At 41.0% G+C, this 22,427-nt stretch overlaps 1 protein-coding gene across 1 annotated transcript in view; it reads left to right on the forward strand.

The window, feature by feature from the left end:
* LOC122555835 (retinol-binding protein 2-like) overlaps positions 1 to 22,427 on the forward strand; it is a 37,316-nt gene that overhangs the window by 6,855 nt on the left and 8,034 nt on the right. The window contains exon 2 of the mRNA XM_043702020.1: positions 20,077 to 20,255. Within this exon, the coding sequence (XP_043557955.1) occupies positions 20,077 to 20,255 (179 nt within the window). The remainder of the gene's footprint in view (positions 1 to 20,076; positions 20,256 to 22,427) is intronic.

Consider the following 22,427-nt stretch of genomic DNA (forward strand, 5'->3'; position numbering starts at 1 on the left):
CCTCTGGCCTATCCCCCTCACCTTGACCTCCTTCCACCTATCGCATTTCCAACACCCCTCCCCCAAGTCCCTTCTCCCTACCTTTTATCTTAGCCTGCTTGGCACACTTTTCTCATTCCTGAAGATGGGCTCATGCTCAAAACGTTAATTCTCCTGCTCCTTGGATGCTGCCTGACCTGCTACGCTTTTCCAGCAACACGTTTTCTGCTCTGATCTCCAGCATCTGCAGTCCTCACTTTCTCCTTCACTATCCTGTATCCAGGCACCATTTTTGGTGTGGACTCAAGTGCTGCCATCAGTCAATTCTATCATCGTATGATACTGTACATATTTTAGAATGGGTCATGCACTCAATTCTAGTCCTCCATGATCAGAAATATATCATGTTAGGCAACTGGAAATGGGCAATTATTACCTGCATTCTGAAAATGATTACAAAACGTCAGAATGTTGAGCTCCAAGTTCTTGTAATCATATTTGTAAGGGTAGATTTTCTAAACCTCTTGTATTGAAATGCTTCATATCCTGAAAATAAGCATTAGACAACAATAAGTCCTCTGTTTGCTAATTTCTAATTCACTTTCATGACATCCAACATACCTCACCATTGGGAGATCAGAAAATCTTCTTTGTGCCAACATTCAGATTATGCTGAAAATGAGCAGATTAGAGTTGTTGTGGGCCAGTTTTATCCTTGACAGTTGGTAAGGTACTTAATATTCCATACTGAATATATCAAGATGTGAACAAAATGTATGGGTCCACCTCCCATTACTCAAGCCATCATGTAAATGTATACAAATCAGTTTCCACCTAAATCCAACATTGTCAAATAACTAAAGGCATGATGAATCATTCTCATATTATTTTCTCTTTGAGTGACTATTAAGAATGCCTTTCCGAAAATTTTCTCCTATTGTCATTACTTTTTATCCCTCTGAATAATTATTCTGCTTCCTTATTAACATGTAAGTTTTCTAAACTATATAAGCTGAATTCAGAAATATGAAGTGAACTGAGCGTCAAGGGAATTTGATTAAAATTAAAAGTGGGAATTTTGCTTCCTTTGCAAAGAAAGCTTCTATGAGGAGAGTTATGGTCTGAGGTAAACTATGCCCAAATCATTTATCAAATGCCAGATTTAAACAATAACTCGCATAAAATAATTTAATGCAGTCACTATCCATTTGATAGTGAGGTTGGAAATTCTTACCTATGTGCATGAATTTTAATCACACAAGTAAGGGGGAAGGTTGGGTCACAGGAATATGGAATAACAGCACCATCAAATATCAGGCCATTATTTCTAAAGCAGTCACTAACCCCGACTAGCTTAGCATCTTTTAATTAATTTCTCTACCTTGAAAGAGCAAAGCCAAAGGCAAATTCTCACTATGTTGTGGGAACTCAAAAGGAAACAGGGAAGGGTAGAATGCAGAGGGGAGGGGGAGTTTGGTGTGGATGGTGGAAACTGACAGCTTTGCTAAATGGCAAAAAGTGACATCTTTAAATCACATAAAATACTTGATGGATTAAAAAAATCAAAATGGACCCAAGGTTATGGCAATATGGCATTGAGATAAAGAATCAGTTATGGTCATGTTGAACAGCAGAGTAGACTTGAAGGGTTGAATGGTCCAATCCTGGTCTTAGTAGCCCTGTTTAAAGAGTCTGTGAGGAATCTGAAAAGATTCTGAGCAATATGGGTTATGGCAAGATTTGTGGCAGAATCAGGAACAAGTGGATCAAGGTATATCTTGACATTGATTCATTTCGCTCCATCTTTTATGCTTTTCACAAGTTGCATGGCAAGATCGTCTCTGGACAGTGGTGGGATATGAATTGATAATCATTACTGATAGTGAAATGCCTTACTAACACCACAAGTCACCTTATTATTATTCAGACTGTCAACATAGCTCTCTAAACAAGTTATATTTTGGGTAAACTTGGCAAGGTAACTAAAGGAGATGTCTGGCAGATTCAGTTAGCCACTTGCTTGCAGTGACCTCCACGCTAGATACTTGCACCAATACCTCAGGGCAAGCTCCATGGGCACTGACTACTTACAACTCATGACCACGGTCATTGGCATTCAATCTGTCAGCTTCTGAGAATGCTAATGTACATGTTTACCTGCACCTATCATTGAAATGTTGCAGTAAAAACACTTTGCGCTCCGTGACACATATTTAGCTCGTTGACTGATCCAGGCTATATCTGTAGCTCTTTGCTTGCGCTCTTCCTGCTCACGCACTCAGTCTGAACTTATCGAGAGGGTTGGAATGTGAAAGCAGTGATGTGCAACTGAGACTTTATAAAGCTCTAGTTAGGTCCCATTTAGAATACTGTGTCCAGTTTTGGGCCCCACACTTCAGGAAGGACATATTGGCATTGGAGTGTGTCCAGCAGAGATTCACACGGATGATCCCTGGAATGGTAGGCCTAACATACGATGAACAGCTGAGGATCCTGGGATTGTATTTGTTAGAGTTTAGAAGTTTGAGGGGAGATCTAATAGAAACTTACAAGATAATGCATGGCTTAGAAAGGGCGGATGCTGGAAAATTATTTCCATCAGGCTGAGATATTGGGACTCATGGGCACAGTCTTAGAATTAGAGGGGGGTCAATTTAAAACAGATATGAGGAGATATTTCTTCATCCAGAGAATGGTGGGCCTGTGGAATTCACTGCTTTGGAGCGCAGTAGGGTGTGTGAGAATGAGAGGTGGAGATGTCACATGCAATTGTAAGAGCAGTAGAGTGTGACTATTCATGTGAGGTGGGTAGAATAGCAGAGGTAGAGGGAGTCTGAGTATTGGATAGAAAATGTCTTCATGGCAGAGATTGATAAATTCTTAATCTCACAAGGAATTAAGGGAGTGTGTGTAAGTGGCGTTGAAATGCCCATCAGCCATGATTGAATGGCAGAGTGGAATTGATGGGCCAAATGGCCTTACTTCCAGTCCTATTTCTTATGGTCTTATGGAGGTGTTTACAGCAGCTGTGTTGAATTGCCTTGCCCTGCCATTCTGCACGGTCCGTCTGCCAAAGATATCGGTCTCATATTAACTTCTGTGTTGCCTTGCTGTTTAGTGTAGACTCAAATCCAGGAATATTACCATGGTTGTCAGCAGACCACAGACAATTCAAATGGAATAGCCTTCACTCGGGGCTACCTGGCACAGTTGGTCAAAGGCAGAATTTGATGCCAGTGCAGGGCCTGTTCGAGATAGAGTCAGGATCCTCTACTCATAAGCAACGAGGAATTAAATAATGAGTAGCACATCACCTGTCATGCTTCTTTCTTCCATACTTGGAATGAGACAGGCAGGTATTATGGGAGATGAAAATGGGTGGTTCAGTGATTACTATTGACGATGATGGGGAGATATCTTGTGAGAGTATGAAGGTAGCACAGAGTGCATGTAATATTAATGGTGTTGGGATTAGGGTGTGTGAGAATGAGAGGTGGAGATGTCACATGCAATTGTAAGAGCAGTAGAGTGTGACTATTCATGTGAGGTGGGTAGAATAGCAGAGGTAGAGGGAGTCTGAGTATTGGATAGAAAATGGCAGCACATGCACAAGCAGGGCAGAGAAGGTAATTGACCTCATTCCTTCTGGACATTCCTGTAAACATCTCACATGGTTTTAATGCAGGCAGCAACTTCAGAGGAGGTCTCTGGTCTGGTGTCCATTCCTGAAGGAAGCCAAACTCCCACATCATTTCCAACCATCCAGCTGCATCTCCAGGGCATTAAAACTCTCTGGATTCACAAATGGTTCCATTAGATTAGAAATAACTCCTTTATTTAAAAAGAGAGGGAGTCAGAAAGCAGAAAACAAGAGACCAGCTAGCAATTCCATAAGGAAAAAAAGGAAGCCATATCTAAAGATGTTTTAGCAGGGCACTTATATAAGTTAAATATTACCGGCCACAATTAGCATGGTTTTACGAAAGGGAAATCATATTTGACAATTATTGGAGGTATTTGAGTGCTATGAGCTATGGATAAAGGGAAACCAGAGGATAAATTGTACTTTCTAGTAGACATTCAGTGTCAAGTAAAAAGATTACTGTAGAAAATAAAAGCTCATGGTGTAGGTGTATCATATTGGCATGGACAAAAGATTGGCTATCTAAGAGGAAGTAGGCAAGAAGCATAACTGACTAATATTCTGGCTGGCAAGACATAACAAGTTGCTTGGCATAGGGATCAGTGCTAGATTCTCAACTGTTTACAATTTGCATAAATGAATTGGATGAAGGGACAGAAGAAATGTTTGCCAAATTTATCAATGTTATAAAGATAATTAACAAAGGTAAGATGTGAAGATCACATATGACGATGACAAATGGATATAAATAGAGTAATGAGTGATCAAAGATATGATAGTTATGATGTAGGAAATTGTGGAAATGTCCATTTTGGTAAAAAGAATAAAGAGAAGCTTATGATCCAACTGGCGAGGCATTACAGAGCTCTGAGACACAGTCGGGATCTGAGTGTCCTCGTGAACAAATTACAAGAGGTTAGGATGCAAGGTAATTAGGAAAGTTAATAGAATGTTATTATTTTTGAAAAAGGGAACTGAATTCAAAAATCAGAAGTCACGTGACACCAAATTATAGTTTTGGACTATAATGTGGTGTTGTGTGACTTCTGATTTTGTCCACCCCAGTCCAACACTGGCACCTCCACATCATGAATTCCAAAATGGGCAGGTTATGTTTCAACCGTGCAGGGCAGATGAAACTACATCTGAAGTATTGTGTGTGGAATTTGGTAACCTTTATTTAATATATAATGTAAATGCATCAGAAGCAGTTCAGAGAAGAGTTACCAGACTAATATCATAAATAGGCCTCATATGCCTCAAATGTCTTATGCAGTAAGGTTGGACACATTAGGCTTTATCATTTGACTTCTGAAGAGCAATAGGCAACTTAATTGAAACATACAAGATATTGAGTGGGCTTGATGGGGTAGAGGTGGGGGAAAATGTTTTCTTGGATGGCATAATCTCGAAATTGGGGGTCAGTGTTTAAAAATTGGGATCACCAGCTAAAATAGATGAGGTGAAAAATATTGTGAAAAGATTCAAAAATAATCTTTTGAAATTACTTCCTAAACACATGGTGGAAACAAAGTCTTTGAATACTTTTAAGGCTGGGGTGGATATATTATTGATAAGTAAAAGGGTGAAAGATTATCAAGGGTAGACAGGAAGATGTATTTGATGTTATGGTCAGATCAGCTATCATTTTATTGAATAATTGAACAGAATCAAAGGGCAGTTTGACCTATTTGTGCTCCTTGTTTGTTTGCATGTGTATAACAAAGACTGACCAATTCTTAAAATCCAGGTAGCATCAAAATAAATTTGTTTCTGCTAGGATTCACTTGGTATGCAAACTTCCTTCAAAAGTGATTAACGTTTAGCTTGTTCAACCTTCAAGAAATTATGCTATTTACATCGGTGTAGCTATTAATAATTTAGATCCTGGAGTCATTGTTGATCTAGAATTAAAGTATTCCACTTAAGACTGTGACAAGTACAATTTATATATTTACAATGCCACAAAATAATTTGCATTTATATTGCACTTCTAAAATAGTGCAATATTTCAAAGCATTTCACTGAACAGCATTTGACATCAAGCCACATAAGGAGGTATTAAAACAAGTGGCGAACAATTTGGTTGAACGGTTAACTCTAAAGGAAGGAAAAGTTAGCGAAGCTTATTGAGGGAACTGAAAAGTTTCATGGTTAGGTAATGACAACAACAGCTTATATTAATAAGCTGCAGGAAAAGCTAAAGACTAATATAACAAGAAAAATCAGAGGTGTGCAAGAGATCAGAATTGGAGGAACAGTTACTTTGCAAAGTTGTGGAGGCTGGAGAAGGTTATAGCGATGTGGAGACGCAAGGTATTGAAGGATTACAATTCAAAGATGAGGATTTTAGAAATAAAATTGCAAGCCTTGCAGGTCATTGAGTGTAATGGTAGTGGGTGAATGGTACTTGATACATTTAGGAAATAGATAATAAAGTTTGGACCAGTTTCAATTTACGCTAGCTGAATAATAGTAGAAAGAATAATGGAATTCAAGGCTCAAGGTAAAATAAGTAAGGATTAAGATTTTAGCAGCAGTCAAGCCAAACCTATATCCATTTGCATGAGAAATATTTTTCATTGCCTTTTACTTAAAGCAATAGAATTCATCAAAACAAACATGTTGCATGACACTGAAAATGGTTTTGGCAACTGGTCCACTTCCAAATGGACCAAAATGCATCCGACTTAGTACTTGTACAAACCCAGCTCAGAAGGCATGTAAGATTTAAATTGACTTTAATTTCACAACTGTGGTTTGAACACACATGTTGAGGTTCAAGCCTAATGTTGCTGTTTCAGTAGAATCAGAACAACAGAATTATTATAGTCAATGAGTCTTCCAGTATCTTACCTATGACATTACAATTTTGTGCACAAAGATAGGAAAACTTGCTGATTTAACTTCATTTTTAACAAAAAAGTCTGTCTTTCATTTTGAGACAGTGATTGTTATTGTTCAAGAAACATAGGACTTAGCTTGTTGCTAATTTTGTCACTTTTTCCACATCTTTGAAAAGAGATACATCAATGACCTTTCTTCTGTCATAAGAAGTGGGGATGTTCACTGATAATTGCAGTGTTCAGCACCGTTCGCGACTCCTCAGATACTGAAGCAGTCAATGCTCAAATGCGACAAGATCTGGACAATATCCAGGCTTGGGCCGACAAGTGGCAAGTAGCATTCATCCCCTCGTACAGACAGAGAAAAATATGCATGTAAAGAAGACATCCTCTGCTTCCTATTTATAGTAAAATAATAAATATGTTCATAACAGCTAATTATTCAAAACTAACAAAATCACAGTCAGGGAAAACTTTCCCTGTAACTCTCCGAGAGGTTAAAGATTAGATAATAATTTGACCATATTTAGGCAAATCTTGAATCTTGTTAGAAAAATAAGGACATAAGCAGACATATAGGTAATAAAATGATAAGAAAAATGATTCTAAACTCACCAAATTCATGGGGTTTTTAATGCAATTTCCATGCTCATTGAAATCTCTCAATCGGATGACACCAAAATTGGAGGTGTGGTGGACAGCGAAGAAGGTTGCCTCAGATTACAACAGGATCTTGATCAGATAGGCCACTGGCAGAGAAGTGGCAGATGGAGTTTAATTCAGATAAATGTGAGGTGCTGCATTTTGGGAAAGCAGTCCCAGCACCAATCCTGCAGAACAAAGAGTTGCTGAACAAAGAGACCTTGGAGTGCAGGTTCATGGCTCCTTTAAAGTAGAGTCACAGGTAGATAGGATAGTGAAGAAGGTGTTTGGTATGCTTTCCTTTATTGGTCGGAGTATTGAGTACAGGGGTTGGGAGGTCATGTTGTGGCTGGACAGGACATTGGTAAGGCCACTGTTAGAGTATTGCATGCAATTCTGGTCTCCTTCCTATCAGAAAGATGTTGTGAAACTTGAAAGGTTTCAGAAAAGATTTACAAGAATGTTGCCAGGGTTGGAGGATTTGAGCTATAAGGAGAGGCTGAACAGGCTGGGGCTGTTTTCCCTGGAGTGTCGGAGGCTGAGGGGTGACCTTATAGAGGTTTACAAAATTATGAGGGGCATGGATAGGATAAATAGGCAAAGTCTTTTCCCTGGGGTCGGGGAGTCCAGAACTAGAGGGCATAGGTTTAGGGTGAGAGGGGAAAGATATAAAAGAGACATAAGGGGCAACTTTTTCACACAGAGGGTGGTACGTGTATGGAATGAGCTGCCAGAGGAAGTGGTGGAGGCTGGTACAATTGCAACATTTAAGAGGCATTTGGATGGGTAGATGAATAGGAAGGGTTTGGAGGGATATGGGCCGGGTGCTGGCAGGTGGGACTAGATTAGGTTGGGATATCTGGTTGGCATGGACGGGTTGGACTGAAGGGTCCGTTTCCATGCTGTACATCTCTATGATTCTATGACTCTAAATTGTTTCAATACACAACTACAGCTAAAATGAAAGTGTTTGCATCATTTCATTCAGACTCTTGTTGTAATTGAATGAAACTCCAAAATATAAAAGAAATGACAACCATTCATTTTACAGGTTTATCATCTTCCATAAGGACGATCAGTTGCACTCTATTCAGCTATATGCTTTTGTATCTTAAGAAAATAGTAATGTTTTAAATGTCATTGGAAATGTGAGAGGTTTGATGATCTTAGAAGAAAACAGAGCACTTGACTGTGAAATGTAGTCTTAGTGGGAGTGTCAACTAGCACTTGATAGCTTGTTCTCCATCTGCTATATACTTTGGCCAAATAACCAACTCTGTTCTTTGGCAACTCATTTCTATTCTTTTAAAATTTGAAATCCTCCCCCCCTCGCCAATGCATTTTATAATGATTCATTTGTAACAGACAATTCTTGTAGGAGTTTTGCATCATCACGTTCATTTTTCAGTCTAGCATAGCCAATTGTATTGTGGAAGAGAGCGATCTGTGAATATTGTAATATTCAATAAAGTGGAACAGTCACTGAGTGGTTAGCACTGCTGCCTCACAGTACCAGGGACCTGGGTTCCATTCCACCTGCAGGCAATTGTCAGTGTGGACTTTGCACATTTTCCCCATGTCTGTGTGACTTTCCTTTGTGTATACTGGCTTTCTCCCACAGTCCAACGATGTGCAGGTTGGGTAGATTGGCCATGCTAAGTTGCTCACTGTGTCTAGAGATATGCAGGCCTAGCAGATTAGCCATGGGAAATGCAGATGTGCAGGGATGGTGTGGGTCCTGGTGAGATCCTCTTTGGAGGGTTGATGTGGAATCGAATGGTCTGTTTTCACACTGTAGCAATTCTATGATTCAGGGAACAGGAAAATGTTCTACTGCTGATCAACACAATCAGGTTTTGCCGAGTAATAAATGGTGCAAAGTTTTCACCACTCTGAGCAAGTTTAAGAATGACTGAGCAATTAGGTGGTGACAGTGTGTGAGAGAAAACCAGAAGCAGACTCTATGCAGATAAGAACGGTAAAACTTTGTTGGTGATCTCTATGACTCAATGACTCTGTGAAAAAGCACCATAAAATCATTGGTTCTACGTAGTTAGGACTCAGAAAGTAGTCCAAATCCTGGTCAGTACAGTCTTGGGGGGCCGGGGGGGAAATATGTTGAAAGGATGCATGTTGAGGGCTGGCTCCATAGGGATGAAGAGAGTTTGGGTCAGCTCAGGAGTGGGATACATGGGTCCGGATCTAAGAAGTAGCCAGGCAGGGCTATTAAATAAACTGAAGAAGCAGTGGATTCAGGTCAAGTCTGGAGGGGGTTGGGTTGGGAAGCTGGGTCAGAATTGGTATGGAGTGAGGAATTGGCTGTTTATGAATTCACAGCAGTTATCTGTGTTAATGCTTGGGGTGTTTGGTTTCAGAGTTAGTTAGGAGCTGGAGCAGCTTTATTTCCTCTTTGTTATCTATTTGGGCAAGTCAGACAGATAATTGAAGCCTTTGGTCTTTAACTCAAAGTTAAGATACTTTTGAAGAGTGCAAAGGCTACAGAGATGGTTCCTACAATAGGAGCTACACCCAAATAGTAATTTTTAAAATTCATTCATGGGACTTGGGCATCGCTGGCCGGACCAGCATTGATAACCCATCCTTATTTGCCCTTGAGAAGGTGGTGGTGGGCTACATTCTTGCTGCAGACCACTTGCTGTGAGTTGACCCACAATGCTGGTAGGGAGGGAATTCCCTCTTTGCTCTGTTTTATATCCTTGCTTTTCTAATAACAGCTTCATGTTTATATGCGGGCCAGAAAAAAAGACTTTACAGCAGTGGTGTTTTCTAAATTTGTTCTCTCATGGAATATGTACCCCACTAAAAATCCAGTGTATGTTGCCCATTCTCAATTTCCCTTGAACTAACAAAATTGTGAGCTATTTCAGATGTCAGCCACATTACTGCAGATGTGGTTTCTTAACTCCACCAGGTTGGGTAATGATTACAGATTCACTTCTGTAAAGGACATTAGTGAATCAGATGTTTTTATAATGATCGATGATCATGGTTTCTGAATCCAAGTCCAGATTTTATAAGTTGAATTTAAATTCCACCAGCTGCCTTGGTGGATTTGAACCCAAGTGCCCAGAGCATTAGCCTGGGCCTTGGGATGAATAATCCAATGATATTACCACTACATCTATTTCCCCATGGCTGCACCCTAATCAATTTTTATCATCTGTTGACTGAGCACAGAGACCTCTCTGTGAGCAGAGAGGCTTGAGCAAAGGGAATTTTCGCAAAACATCATTTCCTTGACTATCAGATTGATTCTGTCATTAGTTGTTGCAAATCTTATTTAAAAGTGCAACACCAGGGAGGGTTTGAAATAAAAGAAGTAATACGTGCTATTTTTATTGCTGCTGGCATCTGTGAATCTCGTGTTTAAATGTCAAGCCGAGTGTGATACACAGCAGGAAGGTCTCTGGATTTGTTTCTATGTTTTGCTCAGTTGATTCCAGTCAGACCAGCCAGGGCTGAAAGCAGGAGCTAACCTTTCACCAATGGGTGGCAGAAATCTGGATGGAATTTCAATGGTGACAGCCAATTAACAGGCCAATGCCAGAGCTCTATACAACCACATGTCACGGTGACTGCTGAGGCACCCTTAAAGACAGGTAAATTGCTTTCATCCAGGCAAACTGTGGAAATAGAAGACGGCACAGCTATGTGACACAGCCACGGGGGCAGCTATTGCCATCAGGGGGCTTCACCCCCTGGGACCAACTCTGAGGTAACCAGGGTCTACCCACTGTGATAAAATCATAGAATCATAGAGGTGTACAGCGCGGAAACAGACCCTTCAGTCCAACCCGTCCATGCCAACCAGATATCCCAACCCAACATAGTCCCACCTGCCAGCACCCGGCCCATATCCCTCTAAACTCTGGCTATTCATATACCCATCCAGATGCCTTTTAAATGTTGCAATTGCACCAGCCTCCACCACTTCCTCTGCCAGCCCATTCCATACATGCACCACACTCTATGTGAAAAAACTGCCCTTTTGGTCTCTGTAAAATCTTTCCCCTCTCAACCTAAACCTATACCCTCTAGTTCTGGACTCACCCATCCCAGGGAAAAGACTTTGTCTATTTATTCTATCCATGCCCCTCATGATTTTATAAATCTCAATCAGGTCACCCCTCAGCCTCCAACACTCCAGGGAAAACAGTCCCAGCCTATTCTAAGTTTCCCTATAGCTCAAATCCTCCAACTCTGGGAACATTCTTGTAAATCTTTTCTGAACCCTTTCTAGTTTCACAATCCTTCTGATAGGAAGGAGACCAGATTGCACACAATATTCCAAAAGTAGCCTAACGAAACTCCTGTACAGCAATGTGACTTCCCAACTGCTATACTCAATACTCCGACCAATAAAGGCAAACATACTAAACGCTGCCTTCACTATCCTATCTACCTGTGACTCTACTTTCAAGGAACTATGAACCTGCACTTCAAGATCTCTTTGTTCAGCAACATTCCCGAGGACCTTACCAACAAGTGTATAAGTCCTGCGAAGATTTGCTTTCCCAAAATGCAGCACCTCACATTTATCTAAATTAAACTCCATCTGCCACTCCTCAGCCCATTAACCCAGCTAATCAAGATCTTGTTGTAAACCGGTAACCTTCTTCACTGCCCACTACACCTCCAATTTTGGTGTCATTAGCAAACTTACTAACTATTCCTCTTATGCTCATATCCAAATCATTTATATAAATGATGAAAAGTAGAGGACCCAGCACTGATCCTTGTTGCACTCCACTGGTCACAGGCCTCCAGTCTGAAAATTACCTTCCACCATCACCATCTGTCTTCTACCTTTGAGCCAGTTCTATATCCAAATGGCTAGTTCTCCCGGTATTCCATGAGATCTAATTTTCCTACCAGTCTCCCAAGGGGAACTTTGTCAAAAGCCTCACAGAAGTCCATATAGATCACGTCTACAGCTCTTTCCTCATCAATCTTATTTGTTATTTCTTCAAAAAACTCAATCAAGTTTGTGAGACATGATTTCCCACGCACAAAACCATGTTGACTACCCCTAATCAGTCCTTGCCTTTCCAAATTCCAGAATTCCAGAAGCAGCAATTAGTGTTTTATATGTACATCCTGTCCCTCAGGATTCCCTCAACAACTTGCTCACCACCGACGTCAGACTCACTGGTCAATAGTTCCCTGGCTTGTCCCACATTAGCCAACTTGCAGTCTTCTGGCATTTCACCCATGACTATTGATGCTGCAAATCTCTCAACAAGAGGCTCACCGATCACTGCCCTCGCTTCCCACAGAGTCCTAGGGTACACCTGATCAGGTCCTGAGAATTTATCCACTTTTATGCATTGTTCTCCCCATCCAGTGGCAAAGTGAGCAAAATGCTGGCAAGCAGGGGAAGTTGAACCTTCATTAGGCCCTTATCATTCCACTGGTCAGTTGGTGGGCACCCACATCATTGAGATTCCCATCACTGTTCCCATACCATGGTGCCAGGGAGATATTTGGGATTCTTTCCAAGGCCTTCCCTTACCATATCATCATTTGCAGATATCTGCTAGTTGGTGTTAATAAAAACCTATTTATTTAAATTTCGAATGCCCGTTGTCCAATCATTCTTTTCAACATAGAAAATGGGAGCAGAAATAAACCATTTGGGCCTTAAAGGCTGCTCTGCCATTCAGTATGATCATGGCTGATCATGCAACTCAGTACCCTGTTCCTGCTTTCTCCCCATACCCTTCGATCACTTTAACTCTGAAAATGGAAGATGGGAAAAAATTGGGACTGTAAGAGCTGCTCCTTTTTTGAGGTATTTTAGATGTTGGAGGTGATTTCCTCAAATTCCAGAAGCAACAATTAGTGTTTTATATGCTGTTGCATTGTTTTGGAACTTTGGGAGAAAAAAGATCAAAACAACGGCACTTTAAAAAGGAGGAAGACAGACAAAAGGTAGCGACCACATGGTCAAATGAGGGAGAGAGAGAAAGAAACCTACACTGTTAACTGATACAGCAGTGAATCTGTACAGTTACTGCCTTTACTGTTTGTGTTCACATATCTCTGGACATTGGGATGTGTCCAGGAAAAATTAACAAACAGCGAAATTCACAGCTGACCTTGGAGGAACCTATGTGGGAGAGCTGACAGCACACAAACAGATAAGTGCATAGTGTTATAACACATGACCTTGCTGTAAGTCTACAGTAGTAAGTAGAGTGGGTTCTTTCTTGATTATATGGTTATTGAGAACGGTCTCTTGATTAAATCAGAAAAATGTGAACCATAAGTACTAAATTAGCCTGGAAAAACATTATTTAGAGCAAAACGATGGTGCTATTTTCTGGGTCTGTAGATTGTAAGGAGCAAAGATGATGGTTGGTAGAGTGGCATGCTCTTCCTTTCGGGGGTGAGAGTTTAGGGAGCGTTCCCGTGTTACTGATGATTATGTCTGCAGCAAGTGTCTTTGGTTGTGAATCATATCATATCACATGGATTGGTTGGAGCAGCAGTTATAGGCAATAAGCGATTTACAAGAGCTGAGGGTGTGATGGATGGCAGTTATGGGAAGGGAGAAATTCCACAGATACAGTCAGGTAGAAGGGTTAAATCCAGGAAAAGTAGGAGAGATAGGCAGGTTGTGCAGGAGTCTCCTGTGGCTAACCCCATTTCAAACAATGTAGGGAATGATGGACTCTCAGCGGAATGTAGCACGGACAGCCAAGTTTCTGGTATCACGCCAGGCTCTAATGTAATGAGGAGTACGTCGGGTTCCAAGCAATCAATTGTGACAGGGGACTCTCTTGTCAGAGGCACAGAGAGAGACGTTTCTGTGGCCAGCAGCGAAAAATCAAAATGGTGTGTTGCCTCTCTGGTGCCGGGAACAAAGATATCTCGGAGTGGGTGCAGAATGTTCTCAAAGGGGAGTGGGACCAGCAGGAAGTCATTGTACACTTTGGAACAAATGACATAGGAAGGGAGAATACAGAAAGTTTGGCAGGAATTTTAAAAGGAGGTCCTCGAGAGTAGTAATATCTATATTACTCCCAATGCTACGAGCTTGTGAGGGTAGGAATAGGAGGATAAAGCAGATGAACACGTGGCTGAGAAGCTGATGCAGGGGAGAAGGGTTCACATTTTTGGATCATTGGAATCTCTTCTGGGGTAGAAGTGACCTGTACAAGAAGGACGTATTGCACCTGAATTGGAAGGGAACTAATATACTGGCAGGGAGATTTGCGAGAGCTGCTCAGGAGCATTTAAACTACTAAGGTGGGGAGATGGGACCCAGAGAAATAGTGAGGAAAGAGAACAATCTGAGACTGGTTCAGTTCGGAAAAGGAGCGAGTCAAACAGTCAGGGCAGGCAAGGACAAAGCAGAGAATGAAGTAGGACTGATAAATTAAACTGTATTTATTTCAATGCAAGAGGCAGAACAGGGAAGGCAGATGAACTCAGGACATGGTTAGGAACATGGGACTGGAATATCACAGCAATTACAGAGATGTGGCTCAGGGATGAACAGGACTGGCAGTTTAATGCTCCAGGATATAAATGCAATAGAAAGGATAGAAAGGGGACAAGAGAGGAGGGGAAGTGGCATTTTTGCTGTACTTAGGGAGGATATTCCTGGGGATACATCCAGGGAAGTTATCTGTGTGGAACTGAGAAATAAGAAAGGGATGATCACCTTATTGGGATTGTATTATAGACCCCCTAATAGTCAGAGGGAAATTGAGAAACAACTTGTAAGGAGATCTCAGTTACCTGTAAGATTAATAGAGTGGTTATGTTAGGGAATTTTAACTTTCCAAACATAGACTGGGACTGTCATAGTGTTCAGGGTTTAGATGGAGAGGAATTTGTTAAGTGTATACAAGAAAATTTTCTGAGTCTGTATGTGGATGTACCTACCAGAGAAAGTTCAAAACCTGACCTACTCTTGGGAAATAAGGCAGGGCAGGTGACTGAGGTGTCAATGGAGGAGCACTTTGGGGTACAGCGATCCTAATTATATTAATTTTAAAATAGTGATGGAAAATGATAGACCATATCCAAAAGTTGAAGTTCTAAATTGGAGAAAGGCCAATTTTGACAGTATTAGGCAAAAACTTTCAAAAGCTGATTGGCTGCAGATGTTCACAGGAACATGGAAAATGAGAAGCCTTCAAAAACGAGAAAACGAGAGTCCAGAGACAGTATATTACTGTTAGGGTGGAAGGAAAGACTAGTAGGCGTAGGGAAAGCTGGATGACTAGAGAAATTGAGGGTTTGGTTAAGCAAAAAAAAGGAACCATATGTCAGGTATTGACAGGAGAGATTGAATGAATCCTTAGAAGAGTTTCAAGGCAGTAGGAGTATACTTAAGAGGGAAATCAGGAGGGCAAAAAGGGGACATGAGATAGTTTTGCCAAATAGGGTTAAGGAGAATCCAAAAGGATTTTATAAATGCATTAAGGACAAAAAGGTAATTAAGGAGAGAATAGGACCCCTCAAAGATCAGCAAGGCAGCCTATATTTGGAGCCGCAGAAGATGGGGGAGATACTAAACGGGTATTTTGCATCAGTGTTTACTGTGGAGAAGGACATGGAAGATGTAGAATGTGGGGAAATAGATGGTGACATCTTGAAAAATGTCCATTTTATAGAGGAGGTGGTGCTTGATGTCTTGAAATGCACAGAAGTGGATAAATCAAGTGTATCCTAGAACTCTGTGGGAAGCTCTCCAAATGATTGTTGGGCCCCTTGCTGAGATATTTGTATCATCGATAGTCACAGGTGAGATGCCGGAAGACTGAAGGTTGGCTAACGTGGTGCCACTATTTAAGAAAGGTGGTAAGGAAAAGCCAGGGAACTATAGACCGGTGAGCTTGACATCAGTGGTGGGCAAGTTGTTGGAGGGAATCCTGAGGAAAAGGATTTACATGCATTTGGAAAGGTAAGAACTGATTAGGGATAGTCAGCATGTCTTTGTGAGTGGGAAATCATGTCTCACGAACTTGATTGAGATTTGGAAGAAGAATTGATGAGGGTGGAACAGTTGATGTGATCTATGTGGACTTAAGTATGACATTCGGCAAGGTTCCTCATGGGAGACTGGTTAGCAAGGTTAGATCTCATGGGATACAGGGAGAACTAGCCATTTGGATACAGAAAACGCTCAAAGGTAGAAGACAGAGGGTGGTGGTAGAGGGTTGCTTTTCAGAATGGAGGCCTGTGACCAGTGGTGTGCCACAAGGTACTGGGTACTCTGCTTTTGGTCATTTATATAAATGATTTGGATGTAAACATAGGAGGTATAGTTAGTAAGTTTGAAGATGACACCAAAATTGGCGGTGTAGTGGACAGCGAAGAAGGTTTCCTCAAAGTCCAATGGGATCTCGGTCAGATTGGCCAATAAGCTGAGGACTGGCAGATGGAGTTTAATTTAGATAAATATCATGTGCTGCATTTTGGAAAGGCAAATCAGAGCAGGACTTACACAATTACTGGTAAGGTCCTGGGGAGTGTTGCTGAACAAAGAGACTTTGGAGTGCAGGTTCATAGCTCCTTGAAAGTAGTCATGATTTAGAGTTGCTAGTGTTGGACTGGGGTGTACGAAGTTAAAAATCACACAACACCAGGTTATAGTCCAACAGGTTTAATTGGAATCACTAGCTTTCAGAGTGCTGCTCCTTCATCAGGTGGTTGGACTATAACCTGGTGTTGTGTGATTTTTAACCTTGAAAGTAGAGTCACCTGTGGAGAGGATAATGAAGAAACCATTTGGTATGTTTTCCTTTATTGGTCAGGGCATTGTATTTAGGAGTTGGGAGGTCATGTTGCCGCTGTACAGGACATTGGTTCGGCCACTTTTGAAATAGTACATGCAATTCTGGTCTCTTTCTATTGGCTGGGTGTTGTGAAACTTGGAACGGTTCAGAAAACATTTCCAAGGTTGGAGGATTTGAGCTGTAGGGAGACGCTGGATAGATTAGATGACTTACAGTATGGAAACAGGCTCTTCAGCCCAACAAGTCCACACTGACCCTCCGAAGAGCAGCCCACCCAGACCCGTTCCCCTACATTTAACCCCTCACCTAACAATTTAGCATGGCCAATTCACCTAACCTACACATGTTTGGACTGTGGGAGGAAACCGGAGCACCCGGAGGAAACCCAGGCAGACATGAGGAGAATGTGCAAACTCCACACAGACAGTTGCCCAAGGCGGGAATTGAACCCAACTCTCTGGCGCTGTGAGGCAACAGTCCTAACCACTGTGCCACCGTGCCACCCACAGAGGCGGATAGGCTAGGGCTGTTTTCCCTGGAGCATCAGAGGCTGAGGGTGACATTATAGAGGTTTATAAAATCATGAGGGGCATGGATAGGGTAAATAGACAAGGTATTTTCCCTGGGGTGGGGCAGTCCAGAACTAGAATGCATAGGTTTTGGGTGAGAGGGGAAAGTGAAAAAAGAGACCTAAAGGGCAATTTTTTCACATAGAGGGTGGTAAGTGTATGGAATGAGCTGCCAGAGGAAGTGGTGGAAGCTGGCACAATTGCTGCATTTAAAAGTCATCTGGATGGGTATATGAATAGGAAGGGTTTAGAGGGATATGGGAAAGTGTTGGCAAATAGGAGTAGATTAGGTTAGGATATCTGGCTCAGCATTGATGAGTTGGGTCTGTTTCTGTTCTGTACATCTCTATGACTCTCTGACTCTAACTATATCCAACTTCTTTTTGCAAACATTCAAACACTTTGTTGCAGAAGATTCAATCCGTTGACTATTCTCTAGGTGAAAAAAGTTCTCCTCATCGTAGACCTCAACAGCTTACTCTTTAAGCTGAGATTGTGACATCTGGTTCTGAACTCCCTGGTCATTAGGAACATCCTTCCTGTACTTACCTTGTACAGTCCTGTCAGAACTTTATAGATTTCTAAGAGATCCTTTTTCATTCTTCTAATCTCCAGCGAATATAGTTCTAATCAACCCACTCTTTCTTCTTAGGTGAGTCCTGCCATTTCAGGAATCAGGCTGGTAAACCTTGATTTCCCTCCCTCTACAGTCAGAATATCCTTCCTCAGATAAAGAGAAAAAAACTGCACACAATACTCTATGTGTGGTCTCACCAATGCCCTTTATAGTTTCAACAAGACATTTTTGCTCCTGAATTTGAATCCTGGTTGAAAAATACAATGATTTTGAATATTGTGCTCCTGGGCAATAACTGAGACTTTCTCCTCAGCTAAGGGTAGCCTTTAATTTTAATAACTAGTAAATATGATGAAATAAGAATTGCTGTTCTCCTGAAACAGTGCATGACCATGATATCATGACAGAATCCTGAATATTCTGTGATTCCAATAATTTACTTTCAAATTAATTGATACATTAAAAGTGTTTTAATTATAAGAATGTATAAAAGAACAGCCAGAAATAACCACAAAGCAAGAACCCATGAAACATTGTGGGGGAGAGGGGAGGTAATGGTAAAGTGGTAATGTTGCTGGAAAACCCCGAACCCTAACATTCTGGAAACATTGGTTTGAATCCCACCAGTGCAGAAGGTGACATTTGAAGTCAGTAAAAAAAAATCTGGAACTTAATAACCAAGTTAGACCCGTGGCATCCATGTAACTACAACTGATTATCACAAAAACCTATCTGTTTCCAAAATGCCCTTCAGGGAACTCTGCCATCCTTATCCAGTCAGACCCTACATGTGGCTCCCAACCCACAACAATGTGGTTAAATCTTATGTCCCTCTGGGCAATAAGGGATGAGCAATAAATAAGTGCATCCAAATTTTGTGAATAACTAAAACAAATATTGTCGATTTCAAGATTGAGAATTATATAAAAAGCTGCTATCTGAACCTCGGGTTTAGATAATCTTGAGTCATTCTTGTCCATATATCTTTTAAAATCTACAATTTAAATTCATGTTGAAGTCTTATTAAAGTTTTAATTGATTTTTTGCATACTTGACTAGACTTCATGCATCTGGTATGCGGCCAGGAATCAAAAATAAGGTAGGAGCCTAAAATCTTCGGCTAAGCTGTCATTTCTTATTAGAAAACGTTATAGCATTACCGAACAAGCCATGAATACTTTTAGTTCTGTTCTTAGGGAAATAAAGGATTCAGACATCCGTGGCTTAACCATTGAGAATAGACCTTCAAGACAGCTTTGCATTCTTCAAATAGATTTTTCGTTGTTTGTTGTTCAGTAAGCTTTAAATAAACTTTAAACTAACTTTGTCTCATCGATTGAAAAGTCACTCCACAATTTCCCACCTTTTAAAAAATGCTGCCTACAGTGAGAATTAGTGTCCTGTACTGTAAATATTTGTGCCTATTTAGTTCAGAGTTTTAAATTCATCATGACTCATTACTTTTCAAACAGATATGCCACAATGACCTCCAGTGATAATTCACAGCTGTAATATACTTACTCTATTTTTAGTTTACAACAGCATCTTCCATTTATCACCATTTCCATCAATAAATTCATCTCTGACCACACGATACTGAGAACTCCCTCAGTTGCTGAAGGATCAATGGTGTTCCAACATGTGTCACTGTGCAGTGGGAGGCAAATTCTAAGTCACAGGATCAGGCTTGGCAATATTCCTCTTCTTAGAAAAAACTTGCCCACAGATGAAATGAAACAAATTCTCACTGCGGATTTCCAGCCATAACTGTAAAATCACTGCCTGTATAATACAAAAGAGACCTGAGCTGTGCAATAACCTTCTCACCAAATACAGTCTTGATCATTTCCCTTAAGCTTACTTCCCTAGCCTTAAAGTGCTATTTCTATTTGTATGTCATGTCATGTCACAGCGTATAAAACTCTGACTTAAATTTTTCAACTTGATTACAAGACATAGCCTTTCAAGCAGACAGCAAGCTTAAATTCATCTGTAATAAAGGCTTTAGATTTTTTACACTGAACTGACTTTCTTCTCTTCATTGCAGATATTGACTTTGCCACCAGGAAGATTGCTCTTCACCTCAAACAAACAAAAGAATTCAAACAGGAAGGGGACAAGTTTATCACTAAAACCCTAAGTACCTTCAGAAACTACAACCTGGATTTCACAATTGGAGAGGAATTCGAGGAATGCACAAAAGGCTTAGATAACAGAACAGTCAAGGTATACAGCAAAGATTATTTCTCCATGAGGATTTTTTTGTTGAGGTATTATTTCTGCCATTTGTAAAATATGCTTTTGGTGGTTCTTGGGGATGCATTTCTCCCATCAAAGAAGGTGGGGGAGGTGGGAGGGTGGGTCTCTTGCCAGTGTGGAGTCGCTGGTGTATCAACAGGTGGAATCTCTGGGTGGATCCCTTCCCACATGCTGAGCAGGTGAGTGGTCTGTCCCTGGTTTGGGCTCTCTGACGCTCGGTGGGATGGGCTGGTCACATGGATTTGGTGCTGCGGTGGCAGCACCTGGGCTGTCTTTCCTTGGTGTGGGTGTGTTGATGGGACATCAGTCTCCTGGAGCTTTTGTGGCCCTTTCCGGTTTGGGCAGGTGGGTGGCCTCTTGTTGATGTGGATTTACTGGTGTGCTGGTAGATTGGATATCCGAGTAAGTCTCTTCTGTCACAAAGGACAAATGGTTAAGTGAGTGGGCAAGGATCTGGCAGATGGACTACAACATTGGTCATCCATTTCGGTAGGAGTAACAGCAAACTGGAGTATTATCTAAATGGTGAAAAATTGCAGCATGTTGCTGTGCAGAGGCAGTTGGGCAACCTTGTACATGAATCACAAAACATTGATTTGCAAGTACAGTAAGTAATTTGGAAGGTAAACAGAATTTTGTCCTTCATTGCTAGAGGATAAAGTTTAAAATATGGAGATTAAGCTGCAATTGTACGGGATGCTGGTGAGGCCACACCTGGAATACCGTGTACAGTTTTGGTCTCATTATTTGAGAAGGAATATACTAGCACTGGAGGGAGTGCGGAGGAGGTACACTGGGTTGATCCCGGAATTGAGAAGGTTGGCTTATGAGAGGATATTGAGTAGACAGTACTGCAAACCAAAGCCATGCTAATATTCAGTCCCATCATAATACTCCCAAACAGATTGTTTTAAAAAACAAAGAAATGCCAACCAAGAACTTTGGATGATTACATTTTACAATGATTTCTCTGTTTTAGTTACTCAAACGAGATAAGTTTAATATGATACTGTCCCTAATGTAGATACGCATCATCATTACAGTTGTATTGGGGGAGTTGTAATGTGCCTCAATTTTTCATCCTTTCACTTTATTTAAGTTAAGGTGAAAATTCCAAACGGAGAAGAGAGTCAATTGTCTCTGCCTGTCCTTTCCCTCCTCCCTCTCAACTACAGCTCGGTCATTATTTTTTGGGGATTATCTTTGTCTATTCCAGGAATTCTCCACAACTGCTATGAATAAAAAGAGAGGAGAACGAACTGAGTTCCTCTATCAGAGACAGACATTGACGTGCTGGACTGAGTGGCCTCCTTCTGTGATGTAATCATTTTCTGACTCGATGACTTTTTAACTTAACTTCTTAGTTTCTATGTCCTTGGCCCAACCATCCTCAGCTGCTTCATCAATGAGCTTCCATCATAAAGGTAGAAGTGGAGATGTTTGCAAATGACTTCACAATGTTTAGCACAATACATGACTCCTCATATACTGAAATAGTCCATGCCCAAATGCAGCAAGACTTAGACAATATCCAGGCTTGGGCTGACAAATGACAAGTAACATTCATGCCACACAAATGCCAGCCAATAATCATCTCCAACAAGAGAAATTCTAACCATGGTCCCTTGATATCTAATGGAATCCTCTACTATCAACATTCTGGGGGGTTACCATTGACCAGAAACTGAATTTGACTATTGAGTACAGGAGCTGTTGCAGCTGTACAGGACATTGGTTAGGCCACTTTTGAAATACTGCATTCAATTCTGGTCTTCCTGTTGTAAGAAGGATGTTGTGAAACTTAAAAGGGTGCAAAAAAGATTTACAAGCATGTTGCCCAGATTGGAGGGTTTGAGCTAAAGCAGAGGCTGAAAAGGCTGGGGCGATTTTCCCTGCAATGTCGGAGACTGAGGGGTGGTTGTATAGAGGTTTATAAAATCATGAGAGACATAGATAAAGTGAATAGCCAAGAGGGTAGGGGAGTCCAAAATTTAGTCATAGATTTAAGGTGAGAGAGGAAAAATTTAAAAGGGTCCTCAGAGGCAACGTTTTCATACAGAGGGTGGTGCATATATGGAATGAGTTGCCAGAGGATATGATGGAGACTGGTATAATTACAACATTTAAGAGGCATCTGGG

The sequence above is a fragment of the Chiloscyllium plagiosum genome, chromosome 13 (assembly GCF_004010195.1).
Source record: "Chiloscyllium plagiosum isolate BGI_BamShark_2017 chromosome 13, ASM401019v2, whole genome shotgun sequence".
NCBI lineage: Eukaryota > Metazoa > Chordata > Chondrichthyes > Orectolobiformes > Hemiscylliidae > Chiloscyllium > Chiloscyllium plagiosum.